This window comes from Ctenocephalides felis, unplaced genomic scaffold (genome assembly GCF_003426905.1).
Source record: "Ctenocephalides felis isolate EL2017-DRISC unplaced genomic scaffold, ASM342690v1 CF-g0.4_SCAFFOLD_01604, whole genome shotgun sequence".
NCBI lineage: Eukaryota > Metazoa > Arthropoda > Insecta > Siphonaptera > Pulicidae > Ctenocephalides > Ctenocephalides felis.
This window is the reverse complement of record NW_020537758.1, coordinates 21,217,597-21,231,833: the sequence shown is the minus strand read 5'-3', so window position 1 is coordinate 21,231,833 and position 14,237 is coordinate 21,217,597. Positions and strand designations below refer to the sequence as shown.

The 14,237-nt window shown below is 29.5% G+C and overlaps 3 protein-coding genes across 4 annotated transcripts in view; 1 reads left to right on the top strand and 2 right to left on the bottom strand.

Moving 5' to 3' along the window:
- Nucleotides 1-9,877, bottom strand: part of LOC113373507 — a 72,393-nt gene extending 62,516 nt beyond the window's left edge. The window contains exon 1 of the mRNA XM_026613801.1: nt 9,780-9,877. Coding sequence (XP_026469586.1) covers nt 9,780-9,877 — 98 coding nt within the window. The remainder of the gene's footprint in view (nt 1-9,779) is intronic.
- An 836-nt stretch (nt 9,878-10,713) lies between these two features.
- Nucleotides 10,714-12,002, top strand: LOC113373149. Its single transcript, XM_026613462.1, has 4 exons — nt 10,714-11,017; nt 11,080-11,251; nt 11,345-11,473; nt 11,675-12,002. The coding sequence occupies exons 1-4, from the start codon at nt 10,902-10,904 to the stop codon at nt 11,891-11,893; spliced, it is 636 nt and encodes a 211-aa protein (XP_026469247.1). The 5' UTR covers nt 10,714-10,901; the 3' UTR covers nt 11,894-12,002.
- A 144-nt stretch (nt 12,003-12,146) lies between these two features.
- LOC113372510 (pre-mRNA-splicing factor 38B-like) lies at nt 12,147-14,210 on the bottom strand. Of its 2 annotated transcripts, none has more exons than XM_026612848.1 (5): nt 14,041-14,210; nt 13,505-13,633; nt 13,236-13,360; nt 13,020-13,155; nt 12,147-12,858 (listed from the first exon to the last, which is right to left on the bottom strand). In XM_026612848.1, the coding sequence occupies exons 1-5, from the start codon at nt 14,054-14,056 to the stop codon at nt 12,275-12,277; spliced, it is 990 nt and encodes a 329-aa protein (XP_026468633.1). In that variant the 5' UTR covers nt 14,057-14,210; the 3' UTR covers nt 12,147-12,274. The 2 variants fall into 2 exon arrangements, with proteins under 2 accessions (XP_026468633.1, XP_026468634.1); XM_026612849.1 differs by having other exon boundaries at nt 14,009-14,181.
- Nucleotides 14,211-14,237: the final 27 nt, after the last annotated feature.

Below are 14,237 nucleotides of genomic sequence, written 5' to 3'. Positions count from 1 at the left end.
GAAAAAATTCCTGGAAAAACACTATTGACTGACATAGCTCTATATTAACCCTTTCCACTCGCAAAATGCGAAATTTATACGCATTTTGCCGCTGGAAGAGCGGCATCCGAGTGGAAAGGGTTAAGACATTTTCTCATTCTACCAAATAGCGTATGGCGCATGTAGAACCTCTTAGTGTTAGACACATACTGGCAAGGCGATTAACCTGTTAATACAACTGGGTGAAAAACTATTTAAAAAAATTATTTAAACACAAATTTCTAATTCTCAAAATGAACATAATTACTCGTTTGTTCAAGAGTATTTAACAATAAGCTTGTAATCTATATTGTTATAAAATAAGCACTTTGTACGTGCATTTAATATCAATAGTTCTGTCACGAAGCAGATATTGTGTCCTATATCGCGTACCAGAACGTGGCTTGTACTCGGATCGGACAATGAGGAAGTGCACGGCATCAAACTTGACATTCACAATGGGAAAGCATATATCACGCGAACGGCTATTATATGCAGCCAATTGTTCGAAAATCGTCGTTCTTGTACGTCTTACCAGCAAAGGTAGAAACAAATGGTATAATTCACGATTTTACACACCGAGAATTAATTGTCAGAGGTTCTGTGGTCGATATTTGCGGTTAAGACAGTCTGGTGTCAAGCAGCAGTGACATCGGTTTTTACTGGAAAATAATAGTCACAATATGTGTCCACGTGAAAATAGCACTTACCCGGCATTGCAGCATCAATAAAAGAAGATAGCCCTATTAAATAAATTATAATAATAAAATCATCAAATATGTATGGTCAGTCTGATGATCTAACCAAGTGAAAACTGTTGCCACTACTGCTTGACAACAGGCTGCTCGAAGTGGATCTCGAACCCGGGATCTCTAAATCAAGTAACGTCGTTCCTAAACCTTACCTAGGGGCGAGCCCTCATGATTGTTGGGGAAAAAAGATGATTTTAATGATTCAATTAATTGGCTATTAATGGTGGTCTTTACAAAAATCCTGAAGTATTACAGGACTTCCAAAAGTGGTTCAATTGGAAGTTGGTCAAATCGAATTTTCTGAAGAAAACCAACTTTCAAGAGAAGTTATAAATTGTTGTTTATAGTTTCTGGGGTATTAACATTTGCTTTAAAAAAATTAGCCAAAGTGCATATTTGTATATTGTTTGTATACAACAGGCTGCTCAAAGAGGATCTTGAACCCGGGACCTCTACATCAAGTAACGTCGCTCTTAAACGCTTACCTAGGGGCGAGCTTTCATAATTGTTGACGGAAAAAAGATGATTTTAATGATTTAATAAATTTAATAAATTTAATAAATATTAATGGGTGGTTTTTTGCAAAAATCCTGAAGTATTACAGGACTTTCAAAAGTGGTTCACAGTTGGAAGTTGGTCAGATGGAATTTTCTGAAGAAAACGAACTCTGCGAGAAGTTGTTATTAGTTTCTGGGATAGTAGCAACTTTGCTTTAAATAAATTAGCCAAAGTGCATATTTGTTAACCCAAAATAAATCTGGCTAACTTAGAATTTAATAAATAATCTAGCATAATATCGATTACTGATTATTTAAATCGATCCTAATCACTGCAAAATATGCTGTAGTGATAAATTAATAAATAAAATATCAGAAGAGTTTATCAAATTATTTAATCTAAAATCTAATAAAGCAAGCACTGCATGGTTTGAAACATAGAAACAAATAACGTGTCGTTCACCTGTGTTATCGCGTTCATTACTGTACTTTAATTATTTTTCCTCACATGCGTAAAGAAACATGAAAAGTATTTTTAAACATACATATTTTCTATTGGTATATCATATTGTAAAAAAAAATATTGAGCACTTGATGATTCAACGCAGGTATTTATAATTGGCGATTCAACGCTGGTATCGATAACAGTACTGCAGAGAATGAAAGATTATGAAGATTATTAACCATATTTCAAGTAATATAGTTCATTTTATTTATACTCAATGTAGTGTAGATATTTATGACAAATTATTATTATTTTTTTTTTTTATTTATTTTTTATAGCAAGCTATACAAAGTACATTCAGCTACATTTGTTAATAAAAATTTGAAGTAAAATTAATTTTATTTATTTATGCTGATTTTGTAAAACATGTCCACTATCCATCTTTCATCATTTTACAGTAAAATTCTACTAAAGGCTTATGGGAAACAAAAACATTTAAGGGCCTCTCAAAGTCGACCAAAAATTATAATAGTTTTACAAACAGTGGTATTTCATGAAAATTTGGAGCAATTGTGTCAATATTTTCAACTGTGATCATAGAGATGTTACTCACGGTTTAAAGTTTATATAAAAGTAATGCAAATTAACCACAATAACCGAAGATTGGTCAAAATTTCACCAAAGCTCTAGGTTGAAGTTAAAAGCTCATAATATGAAAACGTGAGATTTTTTAAGGACCACGGTCAATACTATCAAATTGCATTCAAAAGCTTATATAGATACTACGGCAAGACGGATGAAGAAATATACCTGTTCGGGCGTATTTTCGTTTTACTATATTGGCCATGAAGGTAACAATCTTCATGGCATTGAGCTTTTACACGGAATGGTTGCTACGCCTGGTAGAGTGGGTAGCGGAGTGTTTTGATGAAACTAATTGTTTACTTCTAAAATAAAGTACGCGAAACAACATGTGTACTTAATAATCAGATGTTTAATACAGACCAAAAGGGTTAAATTATAACACAACAACCTAAATTATCGAAGGCGAATTTTAATAAATTTCATAACTACGTGGCTGTATCAATATTATAAAGTCAAGAAAGTAAAATTATTTTTATCTAATAATTTTAAATTTTAATCTAATTTATTCATATGCACAATGTTCACAGTGATTAAAGATTTAATTTAATGGAAATGTAACGTTTTTCTCATCCGTTGATTAGTTTGAGAATCAGATCGGCGGCCACTCCTCGTCACAACAATACTTTGCACATGTGCTTATACTTATGTTAATTTGTAATTCAGAGCAGGCACTTATTTTTTGTCCTTGTACGATTACTCACTATAAGATAAAACTCGGAATCTAGATTAGAAAACCTCTGTATTTATATTGAGTCATTTCTGAACAATATAGTATTTTAATAATCAGTATGGAAGCAAATGAAGATGAAATTGCATGATTAATTGATAAGATTGATAAGATGAAGTCACAGATGTAACTTGAATTGATACACGAAGTGAAATTTTGAACACACAAAATTGTGTTTTCGTCAAAAATCCGACTCGCCAATTTTACTTTTAAAAAGTTTTGAGGTATTCTGAATCATTTGACAAGCATGTGTGTATGAAAGCTAAAATACTAGTCACTTTTTGTCAAGAACTTCTGCCCTGATTTCAAAAATTTACACGCCATTTGATGAAGCTCAATAAAAATTCGCCTTTCTTCAAATCCTGGCGACGATCATTCTAGGCGTTTCTTCATAATTAGGAGATCTGTGATAATTTTTCATTTCATCAAAATCCTGAACCTGATTAGTAAAGATTGATTAAGTTGATTATGTACATATATAAGAAAGTTCATACGAATTTTCCATAAAGCACAATGCATGTTACATCTATGTGTTAATTAAATTTTTACACATGTATAAGTAAGTATATATGTGTATATATATCGACAATTTTTTTTGCAAATTGCTTTATAGTATTATACATATTTTTAGAAACAATGGTCATTATTTAGAGTAATACAGCGCGACAAACATAATTTTCATGACCCCAACTCGACGCTTTGTGAACTCTGAAAAAATGCGCAGAACAGTTTGCAAAAAGTATAGAAAAAAATTACGATGCAAGTGATACATTTTAAAACAAACTTTACAGTAAATTAATTCAATACCTAAACAGGTAAAATAAATTCAGACTTCTAAGAAACGGCGAATGAAACATAATTAGTACTACACTTGGTTATTAATTATTTAACACCTATTGTTAGAATAAATCATGAATATGAAGTGCTAATTTTCATTATATCAATCGTTATATTTATAAGTCATTTGAAGGAAAAAATACATAACCGCAAGTTAATATTTAAAAGTTAGTTGAGCGTGACTAATAACAAACAACATGCAACTGGAAAAAATTCTATATTTGTGGTAAAATTTTCAATAATGAAATACGTTTAAAATACGTTTACATATGTATATGTGCAAGTATGTTCATCATAATTATTCTGTATAATTTTAAATCATCGCGATATATTAGTAAAGCTAAGAAATTAAGGTCCCAAAATTTGAAGATTTTGATTTTAAAAGAATACGTATTTTTGGGAGCTTAAAATATACACTAGAGAACAGAAAATGTTTTATTTAATACACTGTAAATAATGTTCTCATCATGTACAAACAGCATTATACAAATCATGAAAAAAAATCGGTAATTTCGAATATCTTATTTTTATGCTTCATAAAACATATTAGGCTCTTGATGAAAAATTACTACTTTTGTACTTTGTTCATAAAAAAAATTTTTATTTTATATTATTAACTTCCCGAAAGAGAAGTTTATGTTTTCATCTGTCGGGCCGTTTTCTTGAAATTAACTGTTGAAACAATTTTTTTTGCCAAATTTTATAAACCTTTTTAGACAATAGATATCATGGTCTTATAGATCATAATGAAATGTTACGACCCTACGACGAATAGTTTAATGTTAAAAATTTATCAAAGTTTGAGAAATATTATAGTTAAAATTTGTGGCCAAAATCGTTTTTGTAATGTGTGAGTCAAACATCATCAATTCATTAAAATTTAAAATAATAAGCTACAATTTTAGGACAAACAATGCTGCACTTATCTGTGCAGCATTGTTTGAGAAAATTCTATTGGAAATCGCAATGTTTAGATTTAACGATAACTTTATTTACAAATTTTATAGTTAAAAATTTTATCTAAATATCTAAAACACAATTCGGTTGATTAAGTCAATTATTACACATTTCGGGAAGCTCGTGTAACTTGCCTCAAGGCTATAATATAGTAAGATATATAAATGAATTGATAAAATCATTTCAGATGAACATAGATTAATATAATTATATTCAATTCTCAATAAATTTTTACTTAAAATATTTTTTACTTCAATATTGATATGAATTTTCACTAAAAAATTTTGATTGGTGATTTTAATGCCTGTCTTGAAAGCTTACTATAGCATCGATGCCATATATATTTTTTTGTAAAGGGTAATTGGTAAAAAATGTGATTAGTTCACATCATAATTGAATATTAATTAAGAAAATGTAAGACATTAATAATCATGGTTTACATTAAAAATGCATCCACATACCCTTACTTACATTTGGCCCGACAAAGAATAACTATACCACATGTGGACCTCATCGGCGGCTAACTTTGCTATGCGATATCCATAAAATGTAGGAACAATATCATTTTACCATTGTTAAATACTAAGAAATGATATTTGAAAAAAAAACTAGGGGCAGACGTGGAGATTCAAATTTCGGTAACTATTAGTATTGTAACGAACAAGATAATATATAAAAAAAATTATTTTATAAATAAGATTTTAACAAAACATGTTAAATCAAATGTTTTCTTTACAACCTTACTACAAACATTTATTATAATTTATAAAAAAATATTATAATAAAAATATAAATATTAATTAATTGTAGCTTAAATGGAACCACTCATAGATTTTTATTACATGCCCCTATATGACTCTTTAATAATTGTGCTTATACATTGTCTTTTACTAAACTTATCTTAAATATATTAAAAATAATTTATTGTTGGTTAATATGTGTAAGACCATAAATCAAAGAAAACGGATATCAACTTTAAAAACAACCAGAGTCTTTCTGCTACCGTTAAAATAAAAGCGAAAATTGCGACTGGAACCATTATTATTTTTATAATTTGAATTACAATTTGGCTCTGCAATTTTTTAATGGTAGGCGGCATTATTGAGTCGGTGGACATCTATTAAATGTTGCATAAACAATCGACCTTGGGCTGTTTATTTTGGCGAAGCGTTATTGCGTTATTTCATGGAAGTTAATGGTATTTATTAATTGTTGTATGCTGTTTTTTGTCATTTTTTTTTCAAACAGATTATGAACTTGATTTGTCAATTTTACCTTTAAATGCTTTTTTATAAATTTTAAATGCCATATCAACAATTGGCAGACCGATATAATTTTATTATAAGAAAATAATTCCTGTGTAGAATTTTTAGCTTTTATTTCTAATGACTATTCTAATGATAATTTTTTTTAGTGCTTACCTAGTTATAATTCTAACTAAATTATAATTCTATCTAAAAGGTCTCTTAGATTTAACCATCTTTTCTATCAACATAAAAAGGGAGTAAACTCTTGGTTTTATCTTTGCATATTGTTCTTCACGATTACTAAAAGTTTGTGGTATTATAAAAACAGTTTGTAATTGCTTCTTAAAAAATAAAAAAGATCTAGTTATAATTAAATAAAAAAGCAAACAATTAAATCAAAACATTTACATGTAAATAATAATAAAAAATCATGTGAATAAAATTTAAATGTAAATCGGAATAACACAATATTTTATGTTAGCATTTCGACAAAATGTTTTTTTTTTAATTCAGGAAACGGATGACAAATTTATTTAATTTTTGAATTCTGATGAATTTTTATTCTTTATACGAAAAGAAACACTTGTCGCGTGTAGAATTACAATAAGCTTCGAAGAACCAACTTTTTTTTGCATACTGGGACTTTTTTTCGGATAGTTTGTATTGTCAGAAAATTAAGGTTTTGTTCAATTTGACCTAACCGACACATTGTCTTGTCGGACAAAAAATATTTTTGTTCTGCAGAACGAATAAATCTGTGCAAAAAAAGGTCCACAAATGACCTGAGATAAAGTATATATGTATAACAAGTAACTTGAAGCAAATAATAAACTAGTGGTGCACGGCGTTGGACATCCACTTGGAAATAAAAAAAAAAAATTGAAATAAAAAAATCTTTTTTTTCTTTTCCAAAAATAATCGTTTCGTCAACACAAGCAGGAAGTTTTTTGAATCACTCAAATCGGATGCTTATTTCTCTCAAAATCTGCCATTTTTTGCACATTCTGCTCCGAATCTCCAAAACGGATGGACCTGCCTTTGCCAAAAACTAATCACCACATCTCCCCATCATTAGGAATTGAATGTTTTTTGGATCATTAAAATCGGATACTCTGTTCTCTCAAAAACTTGATTTCTTTTTCTGCACTCTTTGCTCTGTAACTCCAAAACGGCTGGACCTACTTTTGCCAAAAACTAATCAGCACAATAGGAATCGATTGTTTCTTGAATCATTCAAATAAGTTAATCAGTTAATCCGCCCGAAAACGTGGACTAAAAATTGTATCCATACCTACACACACATATCATTTTTTCTTAGGTATGCCAAAATGTACAGAAACCTTCAAAACGTGAAGATATGCAAAAAATTTCATTTTTGATTTTTGAATGAGTTCAATAACTTACCCTGCGGGAAGTTAATTATATTAAATAAAAATTATTAATGTTTAACTTAAAGCAAAGAATGAAACAAGCAAAAAGAACACTAATATATTACGGTCTATTTTAGTGGAGAATTTACGCTATAATGTAGGTCTTAGTCACAAACGCGTTATTTTTTACAGTTTTATCTATTCAATTAATAATTTTATTATTAATTGAATTACATTTAGCGTTCTCCACTAATATCGACAAACAAAGATGCTGTTAAGAAAAATAAACTTTTTAATTAACATTTTTATATAGGGTTCAGTTGAAAAGCTATATTTATAGCAAAATTAAACATTAAGCATTGCTATATGAAAACGATTGATTAATTTATTGAAAAATTAGTACTATCCTGCACAAAAATATATTAACTGTAATTCAAGAATTATTGCATTTGGAAAACAAATGTCCGTTAGATATAAGGATGATATGTTATGACATCGAACAACGGAATTCCAGTGAACGCGTCCAGAGGGGTTATTGCTATGGTCATACACCCTAGTTCCTTCCTCGATTGTATTCAAATAAAATTAAAAACAGAAACATAATGAAAAACCTCTTACTGAGATTCGACATATATTAAAATAATTAATTCATTGAATATAAAGGAAAAAGAAAATTTATTTTATACACGGTGCATGCAATTACCCATAAGAACTAGTTAAAAATACAAAAATATTAACCTTTCATATACATCTATTTCAGAAAGATGTCGATTCCAAATTAGACTTCCATTATTATTTTCATGAAATTATTGGTATATTTCAATTATTTTAGGTAAGTTTGAGAATCTTCCGGTGCAAAGCGTTCTGTAGGGTACTTAGAGCGCCAGCAGACCGTGTCCAACGGACTCTCGGCTAACAGGTGACTGTGTCAATTCAAATTACGCAAAACATAAATAAATTCAAAATATAATAATATTCGGCGCAAATATTCACAAATACTAATATATGCAATAAAACTAAAGAAAAACGTTTTATTGACGACAAAAGTTAATGGTCTTCTGGTATTGACAACAAACATTAGCAAAACTTTGTGAGATTGTTTTTCACATGGGCAGTTATACGTTGTCTGTTAACGAGTTGGAAAACCATCCGCTTTGTTTATGTTAACGTCAGACCAAAAAACAAAAAATGTGGTTTACCAAAGAGCACTTCAATGAAACGGATAATTTACGGATTCACTTTCATTTACTTAGAGAACTTCAACTAAAAAACACCTCATTTTTGTAATCGAAATAAATTCATTACTGTTGTATAATAAAATCAAATTTTTCCTTTTCAAATATAAAACAAACAAAAAATTTCTTCATCTTTCTCACGAAACCATCTGGTGGCGAAACGGAGTTCGTCGGGTTTGCTAGTTTCAATATAACTGAGCAAGTTTCTTTTTAATAGATTAATTAATCATGTTTTTATATAAAGAACCATGTTTAAATCATTTCATATATAAACACTAGTTGCATGTGGTTTAACATAGATATGAATAAAGAGGCGTATAAATCTGGAACGCATTAATATGATAAAATAAATTATATTTATGTATCTATAACAATTAACAACTCATTTAATTTGTAAGAAATTAATACTAATAACACTTATTAAAATATATCAAACACACATATACATATTTTTCTTTCAAATTTTTCATATCACTTTCATTCACAACATCATCTCTCTAGGCATCAAAAATTACATTGAAAATTTAATAGTATATACGAATACATTCAGCATTTTTTAAAATTTTGTTTATTGGATCTTCAAACCCCTGGTCCTGCCTTAGAAAAAAATTAACCAATTCTTCTTTTCTTCAATATAAGTTGTAATGTTTTTTGAGCCATTCAAATGTGACGCACCATTCTCTCAAAAACTGATTTGCCATTTTTATCTCTTTTCGCCCCATATTTTCGAAACGGGGCGGGACGAAATTGGGCGGAAATTAATCTTTCCACCAATAGGAATCGAATGTTTTATCGAAGCATTTAAATGGGTTGATCTGTGCTTTAAATGGGTTGAAAAATTGTATCCAAATATACACACACACTATATATGTAGACACATATAAACAAATTAGCAAGTTCAGTGCATTTAAAAAATTACAACCGGTCTTTATTGTAAACATTTAAAATGCAAATAAAAAATACGAATTAATCAGGTTAAAGTATTAACGAGATACGATAAAAAGAATAATTAAACATTATATTTTACCTTTCCCGATGCTTTTTTATACCGCCTTATAGCCTCTCTGATCAAATCCCTGACGAGTAGTTCACCTGCACCGCAGGGCACAACAATGCGCACTGAGTCAAAACACACGGTCACTTTCATTTCGATTAACCAAAACCAAATTTTCTACATCCCTCTTAGTAAACCCCTTATGAAATCGTTAAATGAGACGTTCATCATAGTTTTTCACTGAAAAACACTGGCACTTCGAATGCATAAAAAATATAGACACCGAGATGCAATATTTGCGAACTGTAAACAACCGCAACGAATGGTTTACTCTCTGTTTACGGTTGCCATAGTCACAGGGAGTAAAGTGGACAAAGGGGAATAATATTAAGTTAATAATGAATTAACTTTAACACTCTTATGTTTTAAAATTAGATATAGATGCACTTCTCATAACTTGCACTGCATTCGGTTAAAGCGCCAAGACTTTAACAGCGAATTTATAAATTTTAATACACTTAAAACTTTTAACTTTTAAAAGCATGTACTAAATGAACGGCGCTATTCACAAAATCATGCAAAAGGGGCTACAAACAAATTATTCCATTTATTTAAAATTAAAAGCACAAAACAACACGGTATAACTCCTCTTCAACAACTACTTGCTTCCACTAACCCAAGGAACGTCATTTTTATTATTATGCGAAAGTATAGGTGTTGCCAGCGTACTCTTTCAGTTCTCACCTATGATTTTATTTTAAATTTATAAAACGAGATTTTAAAATGATATTTAGATTCTTCATGTATAAGTAATCGAATAAAAGAATTTAAACTTCTTCAACTTCTTTTAATTTCAATTAATGTTTGTGCATCATGAATACTCGACGGAGTATTTTATCGCATCGGGCAACCATTTTATTTGATTTCAACCTCAATTTTTAAAGAATTTATACAATTTTAAATTAAAATCATATTACATAATTAATTTTAAATATCAAATAGTATACGTTTTTTATAATTATTTGTTAGATAATTAATTTATTGCCAATATCAAAATTGAAAGTAGTAACCATAAAACTTATGGTATAAATATATTTGTTTGCTTAACTTTTAACTGGGAAACTAATGTAAAATCACAAATGATTTATGAATAAAGCAGTAAATTTCATATAATATAATGGCATTAGTAAGGTCTAAAGGTGAACCACCAAAAGATGCTATTCGACTAACTGAGGACGAAGCTCTCCAATATCAGTGGAAGTTAATATGGAATTGGGAAGAACAGTCAAAAGTGTAATGATAATATCTAATGCTAATAAATGATATGATGTTCAACATCAAATTATATTTTCCAGATTACCTCTGCGATACGGTGCAGCAGTTTCAGGATTTTGTTGTGGCCTTGCAGGTTTTTATTTGAATAATCATTACAGACAGAAGTTAAAGTTGAGAACCTTTGGTAAATTGTCTAGTTTTTTACCTAATGTAATATTACCTACAATAGCTGGATCATTTTTTCATATGCAGGTATTTCATTAACGTCAACTGTACATAAGAGTTCATTTTCATTATATTGATGCAGTATATTTCTTATATCATATATGTTGCAATTGATTTTAGTTTGTGACGTCTGATATTCTTCTACATAAAACACAATGTCCAGTTTGCTTGGAGGTAAGGGCTATAGCAGGGCAGACTTTTCTTGGGCTTTTATATCCAGTGATACTTAGTCCAGTTGCAGGATTTGTGGTATTTGTATTTTGAATTTATATATATATATAGCCCGATGATTTTTTTATTGAATAGGCAAGTTATTACTCATGGTCATTTCCAAGCTTGAGCCAAGTCATATATGAATTATTACTAACATTACCATGCCTATTCAATTTTAATATCAATCATGCATAATAATATTAACATGTTAGTAAATTATTTTTATTATTATTGCAGAATGCTAACAATTATCTTACATACAATGTACCTCCATTCCGGAATCCTAAAGAAGTAGTTAAACTGTTTTGGAAATTTACAAAGCCAATAACAACAAGTATATCAATAATTTTAGCATTGCAAACATTGAGTGCAAGTTTATTAACTTATCTGGAACTAAATGTCTTGCATGATGTGGAAACAGAATTATTAAAAGCAGAATCTACGAACAAGAGCTAGTTAATTGGAAATATTAAATTTAGTGAATTTGAATTTAAATTTATCAAATAAATTTGTACATATATTTATGACAAAATTATGAGTATTAAAGAAAGATCTATTTCAGAGCTTCAACACATTGTACAAACTTTCAGTACTAATCAGCATTAATAGAATGAGTTTTCCATTCAATAATGAATTCCAAACTAGAAAATATAACACATGTTTTCAATATTTATTACACAAAAAATACAGAAATAGAAAAGAATTGGCTCATTACTTTAAATTTGATTTCCATACTAAAAGAAATATAAAAAAATAATTGTACGATATTTAAAAGAAAATACTGAGAATTTAATCACCATTTTAAAATAAAATAGACTGAAAACATTACTCATTTGTTCATCTGTGTCGTCTGTGCCTCTCTCGAGATCTGCTTCTATTTCTGGAATGATCGCTCCTATGTTTTGACCTATCTTTTTCTCTACTTCTCTCTCGATAGTCACGTGAACTCCGCTCACGATCTAAATACCGATCTCTATCTCTACCTGAGCTACGTTCTCCATGTCGATCTCTACTTCGCTCATGTTCTCTATTGTATCTTTCATTTCTGTCTTTTGCATATCTTTCAGCTTCTCCAAAATTTCTTGCATTCCCAGAATCATCACGACTGCGTGAAGCATTATCACGTGGATTATAATTATCATTTCTGTTATTATAATGAGAGTTATATACTTCTGGCTTTTTATTTTGTCGATCATATTCAGCAAGGCGTTGTTCTATCTGCTTCTGTACAGGAACTGGAATACGTGGGAATAGAGTAGAGAACCAATCTAGTTTTACAAGCCATTGTCTGAGAATGGATCCAATTGTTGTTATTTGACCACCACCAGCTTTTACATCAATTTCTTCTTCATCGCATAAGTATTCTTCATACCAGTCAAATAGATCGGGAGGGGGTTGGGTATATCTTATATACATAAAACCTTCAATAAAGAAAATCAATGTTAAATTTGCCAAAATAAAATGTTGAATGTGGATATTCATATTTTCAATCCATGAATAAATTTTACAATTGTATTACTGAATGTAGAATTAATGAAATTAGTAATTGATCGATTAAAATTGAAGATAATATATATATTACCTAAAGCACGTATATATGGAGAATCAGTATGGGTCAATAAACCATTAACTTGTTTTCGTGTTAACCTTAATGTGTACAACTTATATAAAAGGCAGAATGCTGTTGATACTATTCCACCCGCACCTACGCCACGAACCTACAATATATACATAACAATATTTAGTCCAATGGTTTATTATATAATAAATCAAAGAATTATTCAGTAATATCACTCACACCACCGCACATTCCAGTTTGCCCTGCTGTTTTTCGAGACCCTTTCTCCCATGGCTCAAGATGTTTTACTTGATAGTATATTTCATCAACAACTTCATGATAGGTTTTCAATTTGAATAAATGTACTGCAAATAGTTTAGTATAATTATATATATTTAGTTGATAGTAAAATTGAATTCATTGTATATATTTTACTTCGTATTGTATAGTACAACAGTATTATACTGTTTTATGTATTTTATTACATATTGATACACTTCCATACCTACCTTTGAAGTAACTCGAACTTTGAATGTTTGCCAAAATCAATGGATTTAAATTCATGGACTGCTCGTTACCCCATAATGGTAATACATTATGTTGTTTGCTGGTTTTGCCATTAAAAGGTCGTTGGTATTCTAAAATTATACAGGATGAAAATAAAAATATCAAATAAGTCATAAATTGAAAAACTTTAGTGTCCTCATTTATTAAATAAAATTATTCTCAAATATTAAGAACAACAGATTGAATTTCTAGTACCTAGACTCACTTTGTGTATTTAAAACAACATTGCGGTACCTTATTAAATATTTGCAAAACTCGTACTAATTATCATATTAAAAAATTATATGGAAAGCAACAAACTATGGGTGAATTATGTTTCTCCGAATAATCAAATATGCATAATTTATTATTTAAAACAGATCCTCCTCGTGTTTGAAATGGTATTTTACATAAATTACTAGAAAGAATGTCAAATTATATAAAATCCTCTCCGTAATTGTTCATACCAACAAGTTATGGATCCAGAAATCTGTCGTACCTTCTCCTTGCTCCATTTTAGTTTTCAAAATACAATGCTGTTATTGAAGACTACTAAATCTACCAAAGCCCCTTTTGTCCACTAATTTAATAAAAATGCAACGTTATATGCAGTTCATGAATTTTAAAGAATTTCGACACTAGTTAACACAAAATCAAAATGGCAACGTAGTAACCTAGGATAGTAACCAATGGGAA

What these genes read in the sequence shown, in the direction of transcription:
- LOC113373149 (XM_026613462.1), top strand. Translation starts at nt 10,902, where the DNA reads ATGGCATTAGTAAGGTCTAAAGGTGAACCACCAAAAGATGCTATTCGA. An exon ending in TGGGAAGAACAGTCAAAAGT is followed by an intron (nt 11,018 to 11,079) that starts GTAATGATAATA and finishes TATATTTTCCAG; the next exon opens with ATTACCTCTGCGATACGGTG. An exon ending in GATCATTTTTTCATATGCAG is followed by an intron (nt 11,252 to 11,344) that starts GTATTTCATTAA and finishes AATTGATTTTAG; the next exon opens with TTTGTGACGTCTGATATTCT.
- LOC113372510 (XM_026612848.1), bottom strand. An exon ending in AAACTGGAATGTGCGGTGGT is followed by an intron (nt 13,156 to 13,235) that starts GTGAGTGATATT and finishes TATATATTGTAG; the next exon opens with GTTCGTGGCGTAGGTGCGGG. An exon ending in TCCATATATACGTGCTTTAG is followed by an intron (nt 12,859 to 13,019) that starts GTAATATATATA and finishes TCTTTATTGAAG; the next exon opens with GTTTTATGTATATAAGATAT.